Source organism: Euleptes europaea, chromosome 12 (assembly GCF_029931775.1).
Source record: "Euleptes europaea isolate rEulEur1 chromosome 12, rEulEur1.hap1, whole genome shotgun sequence".
NCBI lineage: Eukaryota > Metazoa > Chordata > Lepidosauria > Squamata > Sphaerodactylidae > Euleptes > Euleptes europaea.
The window spans coordinates 1337372-1362850 of NC_079323.1; the positions used below are offsets into that span (position 1 = coordinate 1337372).

The following is a 25479-nucleotide window of genomic DNA, read 5'->3' on the forward strand; positions in this document are numbered from 1 at the left end:
TGTCAGACTCTCCCTCGCACTGCCTGACAGGCTTCGCTTTTCCCACTCGGAGAGCAAGGCCCCGCCCCTCCTCCTTTCCGATTGGCCTACGGGACGCGCACCCCTCCGCCGATTGGAGGGGCGAGAGGCGGGCCTGGTCAGCCATTGGCCGGCCGTAGCGGAAGCGAGCTGGCTACCTGGCCGGCGCTCGGAAGGAGGCGGGGCCGGCGGCGCGGGGGCAAGATGGCGGCGGTGGTGGAGGTGGAGGTTGGGGGGCCCCTGGACCACGAGGCGGAGGAGGTGAGGGCGGGGCCCGGCCCGCGGGGGGAGGGGCCCAGGCCCGGGTAAGGGGGCCTCGGGGGGGGGGCGGGGCGGGGAAGCGCTAATTAGCTCTTCAAAGCGTTAATCACGTGAATGGCAATTAATGCTGCCAATGGACACTGGCTTGTCATTGTTGCATTAAAATGCGTGGTTGCTCTGAACGTCGTCCTCCTCGTGCATGGCTCTGCCCAACATCACCCCTAAAGGGTAGGTCTCTGCCCCTAGCTGCTTACAGTGTGCACCGTGGACAGGGGTGCGCCCAAGTCCCTTTTCAGGTATCTGCCTTTAGTTTTGGAGACACCCAGGGATCAGATGCCAGCGGTTGCTGTTATTGTTGTTGTTATTATTATTATTATTACTATTATTATTATTATTATTGAAGGTTTTATTCTTGGAAGAATGAAACGCTGCAAAAGTGGAAAGCTGCCATCTGGATTGTTTCAAGGGATGGGGGGATCTCAGGAGGAGCATGAATAAGTGTTTTTGTCAGCGTTTAAATGTATTTGTGTATAAATGTTACAGGGATTGAGGAACACGTGTCTGTAATAGCATCTGTGTTTAATGGTTTATAATTCTGAATGTACTTATTTAAAATGAAAGGAGAAGAGCTTTGGTATTAGCTGCCTTGTGCGCTTCACCGAGTGGTACATGTAGAAAGGTGAGGCTTTTGCAGGCGGGGGGGACTTAGGGTATACTATTTGACACAGATACAGAGTAAAGGGGGGAATCTGGAGGTGAGAGTAGCAGGAAGAACTTGCTTAAAATCATTTATGTGTCCTCAGGCTTTGGGAGTGGTGTTAATTTGTATGCTGGTTTTAATGGGAAAATTCCTTGGCAGACTTTCTCTTCATCTTTGCGTTTGTACTGTAAGGGAGTGTAATTTCTACTGATGACGCTGTGCTAGTGAATATACTGCAAAAATGACAGGTCTCTAGTCTGCAGGTTCCTCAGGGCAAAACTTGTAGAATAGGAAAGGCAAAGTTGAGATGGGGTGGGAGGGGAGTGTAAGACAAAATGTGCAGTTATTTCTTTTCCCACTTTCCTTAAGCTTTGTAATGTACCCCATACCAAGGGTCAGTCAAGGTAGCTTCCCTAAAAAGGGCATTGTAAATTAGCCTGCTTGCAGTGATTTTTGTTCCCTCCCTTCAACGTGCAGGTGGGGCAGTTTGAGGAGCCACCTTCAGTCAGTTCGCCCTTTGTGTGAACCTGAATGTGCACCTGCCTAAAACATGCACCAGACTCTTCCACACCCCAAAGGGTTTATTAGTGACTGCGCCGAGTTCCTAGGCAAGTGTGGGTACGTTGAAGGTAGTAGATTTTGAAAGTCCTTTTGTGAATTTGTTTGACACTTTTACATGCCTGCTCTGCACTGGAAACAGTCTGCACGAAATCAAGATACAGGGCAACATAGAATCATAGAGTTGGAAGGGGTCATACAGGTCATCTAGTCCAACCCCTGCTCAATGCAGGATCAGCCTTGAGCATCCCTGACAAGTGTTTGTCCAGCCTCTGCTTAAAGAGTGCCAGTGTGGGGGAGCCCACCACCTCCCTAGGTAGCTGATCCCACTGTCAAACAACTCTTACTGTAAAAAAAAAAATTATTGTACAAATTTCCCCCCCCCTGATATCCAGCTGGTAGCTTTCTGCCCGTAATTTAAACACATTATTGCTAGTCCTATCCGCTGCTGCCAACAGCTCCCTGCCCTCCTCTAAGTGACAGCCCTTCAAATACTTAAACCGTTCTAGACAGAGCAACAGAGCTAAGTTCAAGCTGCAAAAGAACAGCAGCTGTCACCATTGGGGATATCTCCTTGGAGCTCTGCAGAGGAGAATGAGTTTGCCATGTCTCCCGAAGGGGCTGCCACAGTGTGGGAGCCATCAACACGAAGGAGTCCCCCCCCACCTCAGATAGCCACCTGTTCCTCAGGCCTTTGATCTTTAGGAGAATTAGGGGATGGGCTGTGACTCAGTGGGAAAAGCCTCTGCTTCACACACAGACAATCTCAGGTTCAGTCCCAGGCATCCCCAGTTGAAAGGACCAGGTAATGTGAAAGATCTCTGCCTGTGACCCTGGATACCTGATGCCAGTCTAATTAGATAATACTGACTTTGGTGGACCAATGGTCTGATTCAGAATAAGGCAGCTTCATGTTTATGTGTGTGAGTTTTTTAATTTCCTTTCTCTGTGTGCATCCTTCTGCAGTGGTGAATTACGCCTTAATTTTCATTGCTTCCATTCTGTCACATAAAATGTCCTCCTCCCTGCAAAGATTTATTGAGCAGATGTTCTAACTCCTTGTGAAGTTTGGATTGTACCAAACTTGAACTCTCCGTTGCATGGAGGTGCACAGTTTTTATAGGAAGTCTGAAACCCCTTCTTTCAAAGCCCACAAAGTCAGGGAAGGGTGTGTAAAAGGTGGGTTTTCTGAGCGTCGGTCAGATCACTCTTCAAACAACACATACCCAAAGGCTTCAATGACATGCGCTGTTGCTGACCTATGGCTTTTTGTGAATATTTGAAGCAAGCCCCCTCTAGACTTGCATTTCCACTCTCTCTGATAGTGGCTATCCAAAGCCTTGGGGCAAGTCCTGCTTGCTGAGGCCCTTTTGGCTAGAAATGCCAGGGAGCAGAGCGGAGACCTTCTACGTGCCCTCATTGCATGTTGGTGCAGAGAAGAAGAGTTGGTTTTTATATGCTGACCACCACTTAAGGGAGACTCAAACTGGCTTACAATCACCTTCCCCTCCCTACAACAGACACCCTGTGAGGTAGGTGGGGCTGAGAGAGCTCTAAGAGAGCTGTGACTAGCCCAAGGTCACCCAGCTGGCTTCATGTGTAGGAGCGGGGAAACCAACCTGCTTCACCAGATTAGCCTCCACCGCTCATGTTTAGGAACGGTTCTTCAGATCACAGTCCACTTCTCCAAACCACTGCTCTTAACCAACACACCATGCTGACTTTCTCACCACACTGGAGAGGCAAGGGTGGCGGGCAAAGGTGAAAGCTCATGTTCTCTGCGGGAAACGTACTTCTTGGGTGCAGCACATTCCCATCTTGGAGCGATGCAGCCAGTTTGTTTCCCCGTCAAGACAGAATTGCTGGGCTCTGGGATATTTATTTATTAAAACATTTTGTGTCCTGCTTTTCTGCTGGGTCCAAGGTGGTTTACAATTATACTTAAAACATCCCCAGCTAAAACCCAACAATAAAATAGCAAGCTCTTCATACCCTCCCCCCTGCTATTTAAACTCCCCCTCAAAAGCCCTGTCAAAAAGGCAGGCCTTGCAGCGTCCCCTGAAGATCTCCAGGGAGGGGGCCTCTTCCACAGAGCCGGAGCCGCAATGGAGAACCCCCGGGCTGTGGTCAGTGCCAGATGGGCCACCCTGAGTGGTGGGATAGCCAACAGATGTCTTCCTGATGAGCATAGGGAGGGGCCGTGGCTCAGTGGTAGAGCATCTGCTGGGCATGCAGAAGGTCCCAGGTTCAATCCCCGGCATCTCCAGTTAAAGGGACCAGACAAGTAGGTGATGTGAAAGACCCCTGCCTGAGGCCCTGTAGAACTGCTGCCGGTTTGAGAAGACAATGCTGACTGATGGATCAAGGGTCTGATTCAGTAGAAGGCAGCTTCATGTGTTCATAGTTGGCGCACAGGGAAGATGGTCCTTCAGATGGGCTAGCTGGGCTACGTCTTGGCACAGCAGCAAAACCTACATGTACGTGCTGAGATCTTAGTCATGGTCCTGTGGGCAGGGGACCCTGTCTCTGCACAAGGAGATGTGAAGCGCCTTTCTTTACAGCTGTCCAAGCTTTCTTTGCAGCTGTCCAAGATGTGAAGCGCCTTTCTTTGCAGCTGGATCAGTGGTGGCGCACCTGTTTTTCAGAGAGATGGTTCCTGGTTCAATCCCTGGCATCTCCTATTAGAAATGGTCCCAAGTAGCTGCTTTTGGGAAAGATCTCTCTCCCTCTGAGTCACTGGAATGCCCCTGCCTGTCAAGAAACACTGAACTAGGTGGACCGGGGGTCTGACTTAGTGTAAGGAAGCTTCACGTGCTGGAGGGCTGCTAGTGGACTCTTCCCTAGCCTGCTACTCTGTCTTCTGTGTTTACGTAGGTCCTGAGCCCTCTAAGTCATGATCGGGTATGTTCTGTACAGTATCCAGCATGTCTGTGTGAATCAGAACAGGGGAGGGGAAAGCTTCGTAGTTTCTAGTACTCGAGAAAGGGAGGCTGCGTTTATATCGTCTCCTTGGTGGCAGTTGGTTTTTTTTAAAAATAAATTAGTTCAGATCATTTGTTACATCTGGAGCTTTCTGCCACAGTCTTAGGTTTGCACGTTCTCTCAAACCAAATTTCAAATGTTGTAGTTAGCCTGAAATAGGCAAGTCAAGTGTTTTGGAATGAGTTAGATGATGGCATATTCCGCTGTTGAGATCTGGGTATTCCAGCAATGTGGAATTCGGGGTCAGGCAATGGTGTGTCAGGCTGTTAAGATTGGGATCTGTGGATCATTGGTAAGGCATCTGCTTTCCATGCAGAAGGTCCCAGATTCAATCTCCAGTTAAAAGGACCAGGCAGCAGGTGATGTGAAAGACCACTGCCTGAGACCCTGGAGAGCAGCTGCCAGTCTGAGCAGGCAATACTGACCTTAATGGCCCAGGGGTCTGCTTCAGTATAAGGCAGCTTCATGTGTTCGTGAGTGAAGCACAGAAAGAATGTCCATAAAGGACCAAGGAAGTGACGCTTCTCATGACTGGAAGCTATGCTTGGCTTCTGTCTCCAAAATGGGATGTGGGACTATTAGATAATCATACCAGGGCTTTTTTCCACAACCAAGAGGTATGGAAATGTGTGTGCTTTGTGATCAAATCACATGATCACATCAAGCTGTCTTACACTGAATCAGACCCTCGGTCCATCAAAGTCAGTATTGTCTAAGACCAGCAACGGCTCTCCAGGGTCTCAGGCAGGGGTCTTTCACATCACCTATCTGCCTAGTCCCTTTAACTGGAGATGCAGGGGTTGAACCTGGGACCTTCTGCATGCCAAGCAGATGCTCTGCCAGAGCCACGGCCCCTCCCCTATAACCTTGGTCTGCATCAAATGGCAAACTGTGGCTATGATGGAGTGCCTCAAAGGTGGGTCATGCACGTTGTCATCAAGACTGGCAGCTGGGAGAGAAAGGGAGGGCAGCTGTCCACTCAGGCTGTAGGAAGGCCTTGGGGCTGCTTCTTCTCTCTCTGGCCTCAGGAACTGTATTGATTTTGCTGTGCTTTTATGGAACCCCATGAGTTTCCATGAGAACGTGGTCTGAGAAGCAGGACAAGTGTGCTTAAAATTTCAAAACAAACTGTCAGAACTGTTGTCCTTGCTTAAATCCACATAGCCAGGTTTGTGCCTCTCCTGCTCTTCTCCCCTCAACTGCCCCCCTCTCGTGAACTCCCTGTTGTAAAAGGAACGGCCTTTGGGTCTTGCCCCACTCCAAAGCACTAGACATCTACCATGAGGCTGCCATGTAAACACGCACGCACCTGACCCTGAGAGAGGTCTGTGTGGGGCAGCATCCCTCCGAGTGCCACCTCTGAGATGATCTAACAATCGGAGCAGAACTGTCGCCTTGTGAAGGTTCTGTAAGATCTCCCCAGCGCCAGGCTTAGACACCCGCTCAGTTGATTCGGGGCAGAAAGCTGACAGTTGTGCCCGACTTGGCGAATCAAGATGCCTGTCTTAAAGGTGAGCTTGTTTTTGAGGCAATCCGCTGCCCTTGCTTAGGTTTCCAGAGGCAAGGTGAGTGCTACGCAAGCGCGGAGGCACACATAGTAGACTCCCATGCGCATGAAGATGGTCTTTCCAAGATGCATCTCTGAGTATCCACCTCCATGTTCAGGGGCGGCAAACCTCTGAATCTCTGAGCCAAGAGGTGACATCAGGGGAGACCTCAGCCTCTATGCCCTGTTGTTGGACCTCCTGAGGAACTGGTTGGCCACTGTGTAAAACGGGATGCTGGACTAGAGGGACCCTCACTGGTCTGATCCAGCGGGGCTCTTCTGAGGTTCTTTTCAGGGGAAGGCGAAGGCCTCTATGCCCTGTTGTGGGCCCTCCAGAGGAACTGGTAGGCCGCTGTGTGGGACAGGGTGCTGGACTAAATGGACCCTCACTGGTCCAGTCCAGCAAGGCTCTTCTTATATTCTTATCAAGGGAAGGCCTTTAAGCCCTGTTATTGGGCCTCCAGAGGAACCAGTTGGCCACTGTGTGGGGCAGGGTGCTGAACTAGATGGACTGGTCTGATCCAGCAGGGCTCTTCTGAAGTTCTTAAGTATCCCATCTGTCCAAAAGGTAACATGCCAGTCTGTTTGGTGGAGGAAATAATGAACGTTGTGAATGCCAGGCTGAAAGCCTCCAGGGACCCAATCCTGTCTTGACTTACATGCAAGCATCATCCACTGGCATAGTCTTGCATCGCAGAGCCTTGCTTCTCAAGCAGAATTGTAACGGCTTGTGACTATTTTTATATGACACTGTCCACAATACAGGGAGTGTGATAAGTGATGTGAAAAAGGGTTATATGAATAATTCAGGGTGTGCTGTTTGGTAGGCTTGCATTTGTCTACATGTGTATTGTAACGCCTTATTTAACAATGTTTTTTAAGAAACTGTTCAGCGCTCTTGACTCTGCCAGTGTCCAAATTAGCCATTAGAGTGTCTTCCAGGAATTATGAGGATGTGCCCAATCGGACGTAGTCATATATCCCAGGAAGCCGAGACTGTCACTGCAGATGGCAGTTGGCATCTTAAAATTTCATTCTGGCCTTGTTGGTTAGCATGGGAGGGGGGGGTGTCCCTGTGGCAGGGCGGAGCTTCTCTGGCAGGCCCCCCCCTGCCCTATACTCCAAGTAGAAAGAATTGACCTGCTGAGCGCAACTGACTTCTGTTCCGTAATAGCTGCAGTTGCTTTGCTTTCTCTGATTTTTCTTAATTTCATTTTCATTCAAATAAATGTTGTAGCTGCAGCCTAGGCTTGGAGTGCCAGAAAGTAGAGCTTTCGGGTAAATTGGTCACATGTCTAGAGCCCAGATGTCGGGGAGGGGCCATGGCTCATTGGTAGAACATTATCAGCATGCAGAAGGTCCCAGGTTCAATCCCTGGCATCTCCAGTTAAAGGGACTAGGCAGGTAGGTGATGTGGAAGACCCTTTTCTGCCTGAGACTCTGGAGAGCCGCTGCTGGTCTGAGTAGACAGTACTGACTTTGATGGACCTGGGGTCTGATTCAGTATAAGGCAGGTTCATGTGTTCAATGTCATTTTGCACTCAGAATTCAAGTATTTTTTTAAAGTTGATTTTCTTTGGTTAAGAACTCACCAGTAATTAGCACCAGTGTCCAAGAAGTTGATGTTTCTAGTATCTCCCTTTTTGTGATTGTTTAACGAGTCCCTTGGCCGGCCCTGTCATAAGGTCTCCTGAATTCGGGTCTGTAACATTTAGAGGTGCCCTGGCCTGGACGGCCCAGGCTAGCCTGATCTCGTCAGATCTCCGAAGCTAAGCAGGGTCAGGCCCTGGTTAGTACTTGGATGGGAGACCTTCAAGGAATTCCAGGTTCGCTGTGCAGAGGCAAGCAATGGATCACCACTGTATGTCTTTTGCCCTGACCTGGATGGCCCAGGCTAGCCTGATCTCGTCAGATCTCAGAAGCTAAGCAGGGTCAGGCCCTGGGCAGTTCTTGGATGTGGGAACAGCAAGGAAGCCCAGGGTTGCTACCCAGAGGCAGGCAATGGCAAACCACCTCTGAACATCTCTCACCTTGCGGGATCCCCATAAGTCAGCTGCAAGTTGATGGCTCTTTCCACCACCACCACCATTTAGGCGTATCCCAAAACTGCTGTGGATCAGCAAGTTGGTTTGGTCCTCACCTGTCTCAGAGGACCACGGTGCTTTCTTGTAGACTTCTCTTGCAGCTAGCTGTTCTTCTTTTCTATAGGTGGACTTATCCCACTTGGCTCCAGAAGAGAGATGGAGGTGAGTGGTGGGCCGGCCAGCCTGTGGGATTTGGAGGGGGGAGGCAAATTTACTTACTTATGCTTACTTCATTTATACCTTGCCTTTCTTCCCAATGAAGACCCAAGGTGCCTTGCGTTGTTCTCCTCTCCTCCATTTTATCCTTACAACAACCCTGTGTGGTAGATTAGGCTGAGAGAGTGTGATTGTCCCCAGGTCACCCAGCAAGCTTCCACAACAGAGTGGGGATTCAAACCCAGGTCTCCCAGATCCTAGTCTGATATTTTTTAACCACTGCACTGCACTAGTGTTCAGTATACCTGGATTCTCACTTCTTGTGTCCATTAGGGCCAGTGGGCAGTTGCGGAATCTCCTGTGGCTGTACCAGAGCAACTTTGTGCGGAAAGTTGAAGCTGCTTGCCTTGTGCACTTTTCCTGAGAGAAGTTCTCTTTGTTGTCCATGTCTTTTATGAAGACAGGTTTTGCCGGGAACGTTATCAAGGCCCACATAATAATGTGAACTCAGGGCATCCTCCTGAATAGGCCCTGTGCTAGGATCAGGTTCTTGGTGACACAACAAAGGGTGGGTGTGTCAGGAACCTTAGAACATAAGAAAGGCCCTGCTGGATCAGACCCAGGCCCCTCAAGCCCAGCAGACAGTTCACACAGTGGCCAACCAGGTGCCTCTAGGAAGCCCACAAGCAAGACGACAGCAGCAGCATCCTGCCTGTGTTCCACAGCACCTAGTATAATAGCAATGCTCCTCTGATCCTGGAGAGAGTCAGAGGAGCATGCCTGTTATATTAGGTGCTTTTCTCTCCTGCTTTACAGGGATGAAGGAAAGCTGATTAATCCCCCCCCCCCGGCGCCCCTTATCACTGATTAGGCAACCTACCAAAACATTGGCCTCTTCTTTATTTTTGTGCAATGCGTTCTGCTTCTCTTGTTGGACAGGGGGTAGGAGTTAGGCCCAGGGTCCCTCCCTGCCCCCTGTGGCTCGTGATAATTTCCTAGGCCACCTGTGGGACAGTTGCAGCCCCCATACCCATCGTTTGCATCCCCCACGGGCAGTGGGGCTGGGATTAAGTTACCTCTCCTCTCCCCCTTTTTGCCAATCTTGCTGCATTTGGCTCTCCCCAGACTGACCCTCTGTGTGTGTACGTAACTTGCTAGAGACGTGCTGTGTGGAAACTGAGTAGGAAAAGGAGGGGGCATCTAAGAAATGGGGGGCAGAGAGACCCAGGTCTGGGAAATTGAAAAAGTGGTAACAGTGAGTGCCGGCTGGGGGGAGCATATACTCTGGGGTGGAGGGTAGGGTAGGAAGTGATTTAACGGACAGTGGCTCCAAGAGGTGTCCTGTGGCAGGGAGAGTGTATTCTTTGGAAAGGCAGAGAGAGGAGAGGCATTAACAGAATTTTTTAAAATAGAAAGAACTGGGTTAAAGTATTTGTACCACCTGTTTTTTAATATAATGGTGTGTTCTGACAGCCTGAGTTGTTCACACCCGCTCTAAGCACTGACCACACATTTTCAGTCTTATTGCAGTCAAAAGGACTGGAAACCATCAGTCTTGGGAAACGCACCCCTGGTGGTGCCTTCTTCGGAGGCTCCGATGTGCCTCGGAGCGCAAGCAAGCCAGCTTCAGGTTAGGAGGCCAGAAGCGGTTTCCTGCAGAGGTGCGAGGCTGACCTGCCGCCTTCTCCTTCCAGGGTCGAGCATGCGCGGATGCACGCCAAGCACCGGGGCCACGAGGCCATGCACGCCGAGATGGTCCTCATCCTGATCGCCACGCTGGTGGTTGCCCAGCTCCTCCTGGTACAGTGGAAGCAGAGGCACCCGCGCTCCTACAACGTAAGCTGGCTCTTAGGTATCTGTTGCCCCCGCTCCCCATGGTGGCTCCTCTGCCATTCCTCGGACAGGGTACCGCCCGCCTGGCACAGCTGCATTGGCGGCTTCCCTGGTGCTCGGCGGGCCTAGCCACCTTTACAGTGGGGCTCAGGGTCGGTAACAGCAAGTCAAATATACATTTAAAAACAGAAACAATTAAAATAGATTTAAAAGCACCTTGGACTGAACCCAAAAACCAAGTAGGTTCCAGAATGATTGCTTGAAGAAGAAGAGGAGTTGGTTTTTATATGCCAACTTTCTCTACCACTTAAGGGAGAATCAAACCGGCTTACAATCACCTTCTCTTCCCTTCCCAACAGCCACCTTGTGAGGTAGGTGGGGCTGAGAGAGCTCGGAGAGAACTGTGACTAGCCCAAGGTCACCCAGCAGGCTTCATGTGTAGGAGTGGGGAAACTAGCCCGGTTCACCAGATTAGAGTCCGCCACTCGTGTGGAGGAGTGGGGAATCAAACCTGGATTCTCCAGATCAGAGTCCACCACTCCAAATCACCACTCTTGACCGCACCACTCTGGGGAGGCCCAAAGCTCTCTGTTTTTTTTATGTTCCATCTTATCCCTGAGAACCGAACAGGCACTGGGAAACACTTCCATGGGTACCATGCTGGGGACTGCTAATCGGTAGAGTGCTTTACGCTGTCTAAAGCTCTTCTAATAAGTTATCATTACCACGGCCTGTTAAGGTAGGTCACAGTTGTCCACCAGGTTCAGATGGCGGGGCTGAGAGATGGCGGGGTCACCCAGTGAGATTCAAAGCAGGAGCCTCCCAGTCAGTGCCGCAAGAGAAGTCGGTACCAGCCTCTCCTTGATCAGGAGCCAGGTCTGAACTGGCCAAACCTGTTGTGCTGAGCACCCTCTCAACCGGGGCATGTGAACTGCTCAAGGGGAGCGGGGCCTGACCTTGACCTTTCTGTTTCCAGGACCTATTTGCTTTGTACACAGCTTGATTTAAAGCACTGAACATTGTGTTCGAGATTGAAATGTGTATGAAAATGAGATATGCTCTGGTACCTCTGGGTACATGCATGCAGTCACAACACTGAGTCCTTCCCCCAGATGTCAAAATCCCCAACTCTGGTCACTCCTTTGGCCTTTGCAACGGAGTGCCCATGGGTGATCAGTAGCTCGGCCCTTGCAGTGGGGGGGGGGGGGGAGAAGGATATTCTCCCCACACACACACACAGACACTTACGTTGCAGAGGGCAGCCGTGTTGGTCTGCAGTAGAACAGCTAGATTTTAGTCCAGGAGCAACTTAGAGACCCAACAAGATTTCCAGGGTATGAGCTATGACTCTCGAAAGGTTATACCCTGAAAATGTTATAATAACATAAGAGAGGCCCTGCTTGATCAGACCAAGGTCCATCAAGTCCAGCAATCTGTTCACACAGTGGCCGACCAGGTGCCTCTAGGAAGCCCACAAACAAGACGACTGCAGCAGCATTTATCCTGCCTGTGTTCCTTTACAGCACCTAATGGAACAGGCATGATCCTCTGATCCTGGAAAGAATAGGTATACATCATGACTGGTATCCATTTGGATTAGTAACCATGGATGGCCCTCTCCTCCATAAGGAAAGCCCTACTGGATCAGACCAATGTCCATCGAGTCCAGCAGTCTGTTCCTACAGTGGCCAACCAGGTGCCTCAAGGAAGCGCACAAGACAACTGCAGCAGCATTGCCCTGCCTGTGTTCCTCAGCACCTAATATAATAGGCATGCTCCTCTGATCCTGGAGAGAATAGGTATGCATCATGAGTAGTTTCAATTTGCACTAGTAGCCATGAATCACCCTCTCCTCCATGAATGTGTCCACTCCCCTCTTCAAGCCTTCCAGTTTGGCAGCCATCACCACACCCTGGGGCAGGGAGTTCCACAATTTAACTGTGCATTGTGTGAAGAAATATTGTTGTTGGTCTGCAAAGTGCTTCTGGACTCTTAACTGTTCTATGTCTGCTTCTGGCCAGAGTAGGTGTGTTATTCTCTGGCAGGGATTGCCAGTAGGAAACCAGGGAAGGGAGTCCATCGGCTGTCCTCTCTCCCCGGGCTGGAAGGCTTCTGTCCTCTTTGTTGCAGATGGTCACCCTCTTCCAGATGTGGGTCGTCCCCCTCTACTTCACAGTCAAGCTGCACTGGTGGCGGTTCCTAGTCATCTGGATCTTCTTTTCCACCGTCACTGCCTTCGTCACGTTCAGAGCAACTCGCAAGCCCCTTGTTCAGACAACCCCCAGGTGAGCAGGGGCTTCAGGGAGTGGCGGGCGAGGCCTCTCCGCTCTGGACTGGTGGGGTTGGAGCGGGTAGACATTCAGGGCTCACTGCATAGAAAGCACCACTTTTCTGGCCTATTCTCAGATGAATTTATTCCATTCACTGTGTTTGCAATTCAATTGCAGGATTCAAATTAGCATTAAAAAAAACCCCAATGTAGGGTTTATAATATATAAATATATCAAATATTTAAATTGTTAAACATGTGTAATACAAAACTCAAATTGTGTGGTTGTTAAAAGGACCCTGAAGGCAGGGGCCAGTTTCTCCCAAGTGCGAGTTGACTACTTAAGCTGTGACCAGTGGGGTACCACAGGGGTCTGTCCTGGGAACGGTACTATTTAATATTTTTATAAATGACTTGGATGATGGAATAGAGAGCATGCTAATCAAATTTGCAGATGACACCAAGTTAGGAGGGGTACTTAATACCCCAGAGGGTAGGGTCAGAGTTCAGAATGACCTTGATAAGACTGGAGATCTGGGCCATAAGTAATAAAATGGATTTCAATAGGGAGAAGTGTAAGGTACTTCACCTAGGCAGAAACAACATAAGGCACAGGTACAGGATGGGAGATAGTTGGCTTGACAACAGTACATGTGAAAGAGATCTGGGAGTCTTAGTGGACCACAAACTGAACATGAGTCAACTGTGTGATAAGGCGGCTAAGAAGGCCAATGCAATTCTGGGCTGCATCAATAGGAGTATTGTGTCTAGATCAAGGGAAGTAATACTACCACTGTATTCTGCATTGGTCAGACCTCACTTGGAATACTGTGTCCAGTTTTGGGCTCCACGATTTAAGAAGGATGTTGACAAGTTGGTGCATGTCCAGAGGAGGGCGACCAGAATGGTCAGTGGTCTGGAATCCATCTCCTATGAGGAGAGACTTAGGGAGTTGGGTTTGTTTAGTTTGTAGAAGAGAAGGTTGAGGGGAGACATGATAGCCATGTTTAAATATTTGAAGGGATGTCATGTTGATGAGGGAACTAGCTTGTTCTCTGTTGCTCCGGAGACTAGGACACAGAGTAATGGATTTAAACTAATAGAAAAGCGATTCCACCTAAACATTAGGAAGAACTTTCTGACAGTGAGGGCTGTTCGATGGTGGAATGTGCTGCCTCGTAGGGTGGTGGAGTCCCTGCCTTTGGAGGTTTTTAAGCAGAGGCTGGATGGCCATCTGTCGGGAGTGCTTTGATTGTGGGATCCTGCATTGCGGGGCGAGGGTTGGGGTCACTGGGGATGTGGGGGGAGGTAGTTGTTAATTTCCTGCATTGTGCAGGGGGTTGGACTAGATGAACCTGGTGGTCCCTTCCAACTCTATGATTCTATGGGTATTAAGATCACAAGAAGAGGCCCTTCTGACTGTCTCACCAATCAAAGAAGCTCACCTGGTAGGCACACAAGAGAGGGCCTCTTTGGTAGCAGCCCCACAGTTATGGCACAACCTCCCCAGGGAAGTATAACTGGCCCCCTCTCTTCGATCTTTCAGAAGCAGTTGAAGACAGATTTATTTAGGGCTGCATTGGACTGATGTAGTTTTTATTGATGGGCAGCCCTAATGGGAGATTTTAAATGGTGGTTTTCTATAGTCGTTTTATTTACACTGTAAGCTGCCTTGAATTCCGCAAGGTAGAAACGAGGCTGGTAATTGTTGCACATAAATAAAAACGTTGAACGGTTGGTTGGCGTGATTTCCATTGCCACCCTCTGCAGTTACTCCTGTTGAGACCCACCGGCCTTAGGCTGGGGTAACTTTGCTGTCTGCGGCACCGTAAATCAACTAAAGATCGCAATCGTAGATCCTACAAGTACCACCTATGCCTCAAACAGTGTTTTGAATCCTTGCACTCATTGATGGCCAATTCTGGCTCTTCCCTTCATTTTGCTTCATTGTTTTCACAAGAGTTTTAACATTAAGATGTGTTTCTATTTTTCCACCCTTGCCCAGGTTGGTTTACAAGTGGTTTTTGCTAATATACAAGATCAGCTACGCCACGGGAATTGTTGGGTACATGGCTGTCATGTTCACATTGTTCGGACTTAACTTATTATTCAGGTGAGAGAATCTGTCCTTCAAGGGTGAAGCTTTCTGTGAACTAAGGATTGGCTATAAAATGTGGCCAGGGCAGAGAGACCCCACTCTCTCTTCTTACAAAGTACGCTGCCGTGGGCAGACTGTGGGTTGTCAAAGCAAAAAAGAGGTGTTGGAGAAGGAAATGGATGTTGCAAGGCTTTTGGGGATGTCCTTCTCAGATCACAGGTGTCTTCTTTGTTTGTATCAGGACACTTTATTTAGTTTATTGGATTTTTAGACTGCTCTTCCATACTACATCTGGCTCAAAGCGGTTTACAACCATTTAAAACAGCCATAAGTTACAATAAAATTTCAACAGTGATAAAAACTGTGCGCCTTCAGTTTTAGCAGCAAGATAACCTACTACCAAATAGTAGAAAAATAACAAGACAATAGCAGGTACAGCAGAGGCGGGTGGGAGGAGAGGGAGGGGAGGCCAGCCAGAGGGGAAACTGTCGCTATCCTCAACCATAGGCCTGGTAGAACAGGTCAGTTTTACAGGCCCTGCGGAATTGTTTCAAATCCCGCAGGGCCCAAACCTCACTTGGCATAGCATTCCACCAGGCTGGGTCCAGAGCTGAGAAGGCCCTGGCCGAAGACAGCCAGCTATTTTATCCAGAGCAGTTGTGTGTGTCAATTGCCGCCAAGTCACAGCTGACTTTTGGCACCACTGTAAGGTTTTTAAAGCAAGAGACTTTCAGAGGTGGTTTGCCATTGCCTGCCTCTGCGTAGTGACCCTGGACTTCCTTGGTGGCCTTCCAGCCAAGTACCAACCAGGGCCAATCCTGCTTAGCTTCTGAGATCTGGCGAGATTGGCCTGAGCTATCCAGGTCAGGGCCAAAGACATACAGAGGTGGTTTGCTATTGGCTGCCTGGTGCTTTGTGTGTGTGTGTAAAGTGCCGTCAAGTCGCAGCCGACTTATGGCGACCCCTTTTTGGGGTTTTCATGGCAAGAGACTAACAGAGGTGGTTTGCCAGTGCCTTCCTGCACAGCAACCCTGGTATTCCTTGGTGGTCTCCTATCCAAATACTAACCAGGGCTGACCCTTCTTCTGAGATCTGACGAGATCAGGCTAGCCTGGGCCATCCAGGTCAGGGTGCCTCGTGCTTTAGACATCTAGAAATGGCCAGTCAGTCTAAATTACAAGCTGGAAACCCAGGAGTTGTGAGCGTTTCCCCCACCAAATGGAGGCCTTTGTGGGGACGGGTTGCCAGCTCTAACAGGAAGCCTCCTTCAGTTGTCACTAAACGAACGGCCTGGGTTGTGGTGGGTGGTGTGTTCAGGGGTCTTCTCCATGCCTCGGGTAGCTCACACAAAGGGCTGTGCTCCATTGCAGAATCAAGCCAGAAGACGGGATGGACTTTGGGATTTCCCTCCTGTTCTACGGCCTCTATTACGGCGTGCTCGAGCGGGACTTTGCCGAAATGTGTGCTGACTACATGGCGTCCACGATAGGGGTAAGGTGCAGGGCAGGGGTGCGGGGTGTCTGGCAGTTGCATGTGGAAAGTCCTTTTTAAAAGGTATGGCCACAAGGAATAGCGTCAGAGAACTGCCTGCTTAGGAGTGAAGGGTCAGCCTCTCCTGGGCAGGGAGGGGGTTCCCTCAAAGTCTCTCTCCAGAGAACTGAGGCGCTGCGGTGGCCCCAGGCTCAAGCAGAACCCAAAAGGGAAAACAGGGCTTGCCCCTGGGAGAAGTACTAGCAGATTCAACATGAGGCATCTCTCACCTTCTCATCCCGTTCCATGGGAGATTCCTGACCAGACCTGGAGGGTGAGGTCTCTCGAAGACTGAACCTTCCACCTCACAGGCAGATGTCACTGAGCTTCTGAGCTGCTAGGCGAGGGGTGGGACTGGGCGGGCCCTTCTTCTGCCCCCAAATGGCAGCCCCCGAGTTCTGGCCGTGGGCAGCTCATGAGCTCCCCATCTCCAGCCTTCATACAGTTGTTGAACTGCATAACGCCAGTGGGCAGACTTTTCCTCTTGCTCCATGGCTCGAGTCAAACCTACAGACAGCTGCTGAGCTGCGATTTCTGTCCCACTCATAAGAACAGCCCTGCTGGATCAGACCCAGGCCCCTCAAGTCCAGCAGCCTGTTCACACAGTGGGCAACCAGGTGCCTCCAGGAAGCCCACAAGCAAGATGACTGCAGCAGCATTGTCCTGCCTGTGTCCCACAGCACCTAATAGAATCGACATGCTCCTCTGATCCCAAAGAGAAGAGGCATGCATCATGACTAGTATCCATTTTGACTAGTAGCCACGGATAGTCCTCTCCTCCACGAACATGTCCACTCCCCTCTTAAAGCCTTCCAAGTTGGCAGCCATCACCTCATTTTGGGGCAGGGAGTTCCACAGTTTAACTAAAATTTCAATTCAGCGTCAGGAGAAACTTCCTAAGATGCTGCTTCTGTCTTTTTCTGCTGCCTCTTCCCCACCCTCCCCAATCTTGTACAGTTTTACAGTGCATCAGGCATGCCGACAAAACACCTCTCCGACAGCGTCTGTGCAGTATGCGGCCAGCAGATCTTTGTCGACGTCAATGAAGAAGGGATCATCGAGAACACGTACAGACTGTCTTGCAATCATGTGTATCCTTTGGGGAGGAGGGGTCTCGAAGGCTCTCCAGAAGGGCTGGGTGGCTCACTGTCTCTTGTGGCACTGGCAGGTGGGCTCTGTCTGTTACTTTCAGTGATCCAAGATATATACCTGCTAAATTCGAGTCAAGTAGCATCTTACAGACAAACAAGATTTTCATGGTATGAGCATTCAAGAGTCAAAGCTCCCTTTGTCAGATTTTGGTGTTCAGTTTTGGGAACCGCAATTTAAGAAGGATGTAGACACGCTGGAACGTGTCCAGAGGAGGGCAACAAAGACGGGGAGGGGTCTGGAGACCAAGTCCTATGAGGAAAGGTTGAAGGAGCTGTTGGCCTGAAGTGGAGAAGACTGAGAGGGGATATGATAGCCATCTTCAAGTACTTGAAAGGCTGTCATAGAGAGGATGGTGCCGAACTGTTTTTTGTTGCCCCAGAAGGTCAGGTTGAAATTAAATCAAAAGAGTTTCTGTCTAGACAGTAGGAAGTATTTTCTAACAGTGAGAGCGGTTCCTCAGTGGAACAGGCTTCCTCAGGAGGTGGTGGGCTCTCCATCCCTGGAGGTTTTTAAGCAGAGGCTAGATGGCCATCTGTCAGCAATGCTGATTCTATAGCTTTAGGCAGATGATGAGAGGGAGGGCACCTTGGCCATCTTCACTGCATGGAGTAGGGGTCACTGGGTGTGTGGCGGGGAGGTAGTTGTGAATTTCCTGCATTGTGCAGGGGGTTGGACTAGATGACCGTGGTGGTCCCTTCCAACTCTTATGATTCTATGACTCTCAGAAGCTCATAACTCAAAAATCTTGTCTCTCGTATGCTGCTGGACTGTAATAGCTGTCCTACTGCAAACCTACATGGCTTCCCTCTGAAGATATATATACTGAGAGCCTTCAAGAAGGAAATCAGTTTTCATGTCAATCACTGCATGGAGCCTCCATGTTAACAGGCAATATACCTCCAAATAAACAGCCAGCAAAGGCTGTCCTCATTGCCTGGGAGGTTCTTGGACACGTCTGGCTTGCAGCTGTTAGAAATGGGATACTGAGCCAGGATGGGGCGTGGCCTGATCCAGCAAAGCCATCCTTACCTCAGGTGACAGTGCACCCTCCATCCCTGTTGGGGTCACCTGAACCCTTGGGTTCTCTGGGTGAAGTTCGCTGCCAGGCGTGTGCAGCAGAGTAGAAAAGGTGCTGACTGGCTGTGACTAAGACTGTCTTGATTGGTGGGTGGAGCAGGAAGTGTGCTTTGCCTGGTGAGGATCCAGGGACTTAGAATCATAGAGTTGGAAGGGACCACCAGGGTCATCTAGTCTAACCCCCTGCACAATGCAGGACATTCACAACTGCTCCCCACCCCCCGAGTGACCCCCTACTCCACGCCCAGAATACGGCCAAAGTGCCCTCCCTCTCATGATCTGCCTAAGGTTATAGATGGCCATCTAGCCTCTGCTTAAAACCCTCCAGGGAAGGAGAGCTTACCACCTCCCGAGGAAGCCTGTTCCACTGAGGAACTGCTCTAACTGTCAGGAAGTTGTACGCAATGTCTAGACAGAAACTCTTTGGATTTAATTTCAACCTGTTGGTTCTGGTCCGACCTTCCGGGGCAACTGAAAACAACTCTCTGAAGAGGGGAGTCCAGTTCCAAAATAGCATCTCTTTTCAGGGACAGAGGCGTGAAGCGCCTGACCGCCCTTGTGGCCACGCATGCACTTTTCAGGAAAGCCACACTTCTGTGACGCAGCCCCGCACCCTGCTGTGTGGCTCCATGCACGTGCCCTGCATGCAGCGTGAGTCACGGCTTGGGGTTACACTTCAGCTCATAGCCATGAGCAGCTGCGTCATGCTCGTGGTTAGCCCCGCCGGTTCTGGGCTTCCTGCCTCGCTCGTGCGTCTGATGGCACATCCGGAGCAGACAACGAAAATGTGAGCAGAGCAGTTCTGAAAATGCGGAGGGGGGGGGAGTGGGCCATGGAGTCTCGCCCTAGAAACCTGCTGCTTGGGCCCCATGGTCTAGGCCTGGCCCAAATTTTTAATTGTGAAGTGGATGATTGTAAACCGGGTTGAGTCTTCCTTAAGTGGGAGAGAAAGTCAGCATATAAAAACCAAATATAAAAATCTTCTCTGATTCCCCACTCCTCCACATGAGTGGCGGCTAATGTGGTCAACTGGGTTGGTTTCCCCCCTTCTACACACGAAGCCAGCTGGGTGACCTTGGGCTAGTCACACTCTCTCCGCCTCACCTACCTCACAGGGTGTTTGTTGTGGGAAGGGGAAGGTGATTGTAAGCTGGTCTGATTCTTCCTTAAGTGGGAGAGAAAGTCGGCATATAAAAACCAACTCTCCTCCTCCTCCTCCTCCTCCTTTGCTTCAGGATCTGAGCTGCAATTCGCATCACAGAGCTCTGGGAGCGCCCTGTGGGGAGTGGAAAGCCCACCCGGCCCCCGTGGTGGTCTCTGACACGCCAGTGGGCAGTGGCGCATGCAGTACCCAGAGGGTTTGGGGCATGGCTTTGCCTCTGGAAGGTCCCGTGTCCAGATAGCAGTGTCCTTAGCCAGCATGGTGTAGTGGTTAAGAGTGGTGGACTCTAATCTGGAGAACCAGGTCTGATTCCCCCACCCCTCCACATGAGCAGCAGACTAATCTGGAGAACCGGGTTCGATTCCCCACTCCTCCGCATGAGCGGTGGACTCTGATATGGAGAACCAGGTTCGATTTCCCACTCTTTCACATGAATGGCAGACTCTGGAGAATCTAGTTCGATTCCTCACTCCACAGGAGCACAGGACTCTAATCTGGTGAACAATGGCCCCCCAAATGGCCGCCAGCACAGTGGAGCTGGGAAAGGAGGGGGGGTGCTGCAGAGACGGAGCTCTGCTTGTGCCTCTGGTCCTCCTTGTCTAGTGGGGCAAAGGCAGCCTCGCCGACCAGCCTTGCGAGTGAGCGAGGGCCTGGTGGTCTCAGGCCAGGAAAGGGGAACTGACGCTCCGCAGGAGCCGCCAAGCAGGCCTGGAGTCGGTGTGTCTCCCTCACACGCAGGGGAAGGCTTCGTGGGTACTGGGTGGTTTGCCTGACTGGATTCTGTTGTGGGTCAGGGCTTAGTCATGGGTGGAATCCACCCACCCACCCACCTTTTCTTTGTGTGACTTTCACATGTTTCTGTTATGAGCGCATTAAGATGTCAGAGCAGTCGCTTTGTCACAGCCTGCCAAATTTAGTCATTACTTTATTTATAGCCTGCCTTTCTCCTCGGTAGGAACCCGATGCAGCTGGCGTCAATCATTCTCCTCTCCTGTTTTGTCCTCTCAACAACCCTGTGAGGGAGGTCAGGCTGGGAGCGTGTAACTGGCCCAAGGTCACCCAGGAAGCTTCCACGGGAAAGCGGGCCTCCCATATGCTAGTCCGACACGTTGACCAGTGCGCTGGCTCTGGGGCCGTGTGGGGACTCATGCCTGGGCCACGGAGCGGTCTGGTATTCTGGCCACCAACAATGGCCAGACAGACACAGTGGGAACCCAACTTGCTAGTAGGGCCAGATCTTGTCGAGGTCCTCATGGCCCAAATTTTTAATTGTGAAGTGGTTGATTGTAAGCCGGTTTGATGATTGTAAACCGGGTTGAGTCTTCCTTAAGTGGGAGAGAAAGTCGGCATATAAAAACCAACTCTTCTCTGATTCCCCACTCCTCCACATGAGTGGCGGAGGCTACTGTGGTCAACTGGGTTGGTTTCCCCCCTCCTACACACGAAGCCAGATGGGTGACCTTGGGCTAGTCACACTCTCTCCGCCTCACCTACCTCACAGGGTGTCTGTTGTGGGAAGGGGAAGGTGATTGTAAGCTGGTCTGATTCTTCCTTAAGTGGGAGAGAAAGTCGGCATACAAAAACCTCCTCCTCCTCCTCCTCCCCGCCTCTCTCCTCCCCAGCTTCTGAACAGCCCCAAAGCTGCCAGACCCCTTGGACAGCCTTTCTTTTTGCAAAGACAAGGTGTGTTATCCTGGCCCAACAAGCCATCCCCAGGCCTGGCCTGCTTCTGGATCCTGGTGATGGCCGTTTTCTCTGCCCGCTCTCGACTATCTCTGCCCTTGTCACGTTCCTTAACCCCGCTGCCCGCCCAGCTTCCATGAGTTTTGCATCCGCGGTTGGTGCATCGTTGGGAAGAAGCAGACCTGCCCGTACTGCAAAGAGAAGGTCGACCTGAAGCGGATGTTCAGCAACCCGTATCCTTCACCGCCAGACCTTTGGGGGAGGGGGCTTGTCTTTGGGGCTGGCTGCTTAAGGGGGTTGGAGGCTTTTGTAATCGGGATGGGAACAGTTCATTTGTTTGCAGCCTGTAGCTAAGCACAGAGGCAGCCCTGCACAGGAGCTGGGCAGGGTTTTTTCTGTCATGGACTAAGCACTCTACCCCCCCTTCCTTCCACCACCAGAGGAAACACAAGCTCTGAATTATAAGTGGATTACCTGCTCATTATCCTCCCCACCATCATTCCAGACAGATGGTGCTGTGTTTTTTGTCCTTGCAGGTTTACCTACTTGTAGGCTGGTTTGGGTTCTGTTTAAAACAAAAACCCAACATCTTTTTTTTCCCAGCTGAAGAATGGTTCCAGGGTGGGAAGGAGGGAGGTATATGTGATTGCATCGGCCAGCCAATCCTGATGCGCGCAGGCCCTTAGCCTGTGAATCAGAAGAACAGGTTTCCCCTAGGGAAGAGGGTGGCCCCGCACACCCAAAACACAGGCAGCAAGTTTCTGCGGCTGCACTGGTGTGTCTGTCTATGAAGCACATGTTTAATGAGCCTTAGAGTGGTCAGCTGCAGTCCAAGCTCTGCTCACAACCTGACAGGAGTCGGGTTCAGACAGCCACTTCAGGGTCGCCTCATCCTTCCATCCTTCCGAGGTCGGTAAAATGAGCATCCAGCTTGCTGGGGGTAAAGGGAAGAAGAATGGGGAAGGCAATGGCAGACCACCCCGGTCAACACAGCCTACCTAGTAAACATTGTGCCGTTTGTACACTTTAATCCAAGAAGTCCCATGGAAACTGGTGGGCCCATCTGTGCAAGGGAGCTCCAGCAAGGCTGTGACGAAGGGTGCTGGAAGCCTTGAGCCAGGGTGGAAGTCATGACTCTGGAGTCCTGACTTCCACTAGGGGGTGCCCAACCATCTTCTGACTGGTAACCTTGGGGAGTGAGCTGGGAACTCTGGAGAGCTAGCCGGGCTTAGTTCTGAGCTTGCTTTCCCCAACCCCGAGGCCACGGTAGTAAACGTGATGTGACACCACCCCATGGGTCAGTAGTGACCCAGTGCTTGCACAGGGGTCTGCTTGGCACCCACGAATTGAGCGTCTGCTCCCTTAACCCTTTTTGCCCCAGCTGGGAAAGGCCGCACGTGATGTATGGGCAGCTCCTGGACTGGCTGCGTTACCTGGTGGCTTGGCAGCCGGTCATCATCGGAGTGGTGCAAGGCATCAACTACATCCTGGGGCTGGAGTAGCCCCCACCCCACCCCCGGCTTCCTCCCGCCTCTGCCAGCGTGGGCCTGGGGAGGTGCGTGGCTCGAGACATTGTGGACACCCAAAGGAGGCGTGCTTTTTAAACTGCCGACCTCAGGATCACGGCCTCTTGTCGGAAGCCGCTCTGCACACAGAGACAGAAAAGGACCTGTGGCGCCAGCCAGGGGGAGAGCCACCAGGCCAGCTTCGAACTGCCTGTGGGTCGGGAGGGAGGAGCATCCTTTTTTAAAAAACAAAACAAAACAAAAAAAATAATTATTTTAATGAGCATATTTAAGATCTTTTTATCGCTGATTTCTAAGGAGCTAGACTTGTTTGGGTTCCTCTTTGCTCCCACGCTGCTCTTCCTTAGTTACCTGGTTGCTCTAGAATGAGGAAATAGGCAAAGAGAATTTGTGAGAGGCACCCTCACCCCGGTACTGCCTGGCCCTGCTGTCCTCGGTGGGGAAGCAGACACTCCTTACTAGGTGTCGGTCAGAGGTGTCCCCCCCCCACCAGTTCAGCCCTTCCCAGGAGCGAGAGAGGGGCAGGGGCAGGCGTGGCTGCCAGCAGGTGGGGTCCAGTTCTGGCTCTTCCCCCCCCCAATCATTATTTGGGTAGTCCCGGTCCTTGGTGAGGATGCTGCTGGGAAGGGCACGGTGATTGCTCGGTGGGTGGAAGGAGAAGGCCCGCGTTGGGATGGTTCCTTGCCCTGACCTGGAATCGTGTCTGCCTACCTTTTTCTTGCCCTTCCCGAGGCGCTAGGTGGAGGAAAACGACCCACCGGCCACCACCCCGTCGGCCAGCCATGGACTTTCAGCCAGTACGTGTTCTGAAAAGGAACCTTCTTTTGCACTATTCTTCCTGTGTAACCCCCCTCCCCTTCGCCGTTATCTTTTTGCACAACTGGGCAGTTTTCTCCGCAAGGAGGGTGTGTCGGGCCCCGGTTCAACGTGGGCTGCATTGTGCTGATGCAGACCACGTTGGGGAAACAGCGGGGGGGGGGGGAGGGTTTGCAAAGCTCCTCAACCCCTTTCCAAAAATGGTTGCATTGAAATATTGGAATCCCGGGGCGAGAGAGAAGCCGGTCGCTCGTGTGTTTTTTCCGTTGTGCTCCGCTTGCAAACCGACTGCCTGGGGAGTTGGCGCTGCTGGCCGAAGCAGCCTGCGTCACCTCTCCTGACCGCCGGTGGGGTGTCTTTATATTCGCACATATTCGTGGGATCTTGTTTGTGTAACCAGCTGCTGTGGGCAGTTGAAAAGGGAAGCGAACTTTGTGCCGAAGGGCCGGTCTCTTGGCCGCTGCCGTTTGTACACTTTAATCCAAGAAGCCCCATAGAAACGGGTGAGCCCATCTGTGCAAGAGAGCTGCAGCGTGGCTGTGACAGAAGGGTGCTGGAAGCCTTGAACCAGGGCAGAAGTCATGCCTCCAGAGTCCTGACTTCCGCTAGGGTGTGCCCACCCGCCTTCTGACTGGTAACCTTTGGGAGTGAGCTGGGGAACTCATGTGATCTAGCCAGGTTTCATTCTGAGCTTGCTTTCCCCAAGGTCACAGTGAGTCGCCCGGGGCTCCACGCCCTACAGAGCTCAGCTGATTCGAGAGTCATCCCTGGAAACGGAAATTCCCGATAGCAGCATTGCCTCATGACGCTGCCTCCTGCCACCGGCTGCCCAGTTCCAGTGGACTTTGGGGCGATTTCCGAGCTCCAGGGAAACGAGAGAAATTGGGGTTAGATGTCATTGGCGAAGGCCAGCAGCGTGTTTGAGCAGCCTGTCGAGGACAAATGAGCGGATTCTCTATCCTTTTCCTGTCTCGAGTCCCCCCAAACCTGAGGTGCTGTGCCCAGCTACCGTTGAGGAGTGCTCTGTCTTTGGGGCTGCCCTCTTTCTTTGGCCCTAAGTGGAGCTGTTCCGTGAGCAGACCTTGTTTTGAATTCTCCAAAATCTAGGGTTGGGTTACCCAGATCTGCTAATGGGGCGTCTTTACTCCAATAGGTGCAAGGCATCTTCCAGTAGCACAGGGGACTCGCCCCTTGCAGCAGCGGAAGGCTCCTCGCGCCAGAGGAGAAGGCTGCCGTGGTTGGAACAGATCCGCAGGATCCAACCCCGAGCGAGCAAGCTGTCTGAGAGACAATCCCAAGAGACGCTTTGGGGCCCCGAGCATTTGTGACATGAGCATGGCCTTTCTTTGGCAGATCACGGCCTGCAGGGGGTTGGGCACCTTTCTCCCCTAGCTCTGCAGAGAGCAATGTGTCTATCTGACTGTTTTTGTTTGGGAGGGGGTATGGGAAGGGTCTTATTTGCTGGTGGCTGGTGGCGCCTAACATCTGGTGTCGGCCAGCGCAAGAAAAGGCCCAAATATGTGCTAGATTCCTCAGGGCAGGGGAGAAGCGTGATAGCCGAGACAGTGCCGTGTTGGGGGCAGTTGCTGAACGCAGAGCAGGTCGAGGGGGAGGTGAGCAGGCCCCCGTGTCCCCACTTCAGTCCTCACATGGCCCCTCCCCCCGTTGGGTTGCACACAATGAAAGGGTCCATGTGGGCGTTATCTGAGCAAATGCATTATTTAATTCACAGACGGTCGCATGGAAGCTCTCTTCTGCAGGCCGATGTTTCAGAAGGCAGCACAGTTTGGGGTTTGTTTGTTTTTTTCTTTCCACCTTATAAAGACGTGTAATAAATTCAGCCGAACCGTTTGCTCTTTCATTTCTGAAAGCCTCCTGGGCACGAGGGAAGCATCTTGATCCGTTCTGAGATATGTTTTCCAAAGAAAATCCAGTAATCGTTAATGGAGGGCATAACAAATGTACTGCTTTCTGAATGCCTCTCCAAACTTCATGTCTTTTTCACTGGAGAAGCCCTACAAATTCACA

At 51.3% G+C, this 25479-nt stretch overlaps 1 protein-coding gene across 2 annotated transcripts; it reads left to right on the forward strand.

The window, feature by feature from the left end:
* Nucleotides 1-194: 194 nt before the first annotated feature.
* Nucleotides 195-22615, forward strand: RNF121 (ring finger protein 121). 2 transcript variants are annotated; one of them, XM_056858645.1, is made up of 9 exons: nt 195-279; nt 8274-8311; nt 10000-10141; nt 12269-12423; nt 14413-14520; nt 15876-15996; nt 16993-17126; nt 21241-21342; nt 22491-22615. In XM_056858645.1, exons 1-9 carry the CDS (start codon nt 223-225, stop codon nt 22609-22611), a joined length of 978 nt encoding a protein of 325 aa, XP_056714623.1. In that variant the 5' UTR covers nt 195-222; the 3' UTR covers nt 22612-22615. The 2 variants fall into 2 exon arrangements, with proteins under 2 accessions (XP_056714623.1, XP_056714624.1); XM_056858646.1 differs by lacking the exon at nt 14413-14520.
* The last annotated feature ends 2864 nt before the right edge of the window (nt 22616-25479 follow it).

Excerpts from the sequence above, each read along its gene's own strand:
- RNF121 (XM_056858645.1), top strand. The coding sequence starts at position 223 with ATGGCGGCGGTGGTGGAGGTGGAGGTTGGGGGGCCCCTGGACCACGAG. Across the intron at positions 14,521-15,875 it reads GGACTTAACTTATTATTCAG|AATCAAGCCAGAAGACGGGA; the intron begins GTGAGAGAATCT and ends GCTCCATTGCAG. Across the intron at positions 15,997-16,992 it reads ACATGGCGTCCACGATAGGG|TTTTACAGTGCATCAGGCAT; the intron begins GTAAGGTGCAGG and ends AATCTTGTACAG.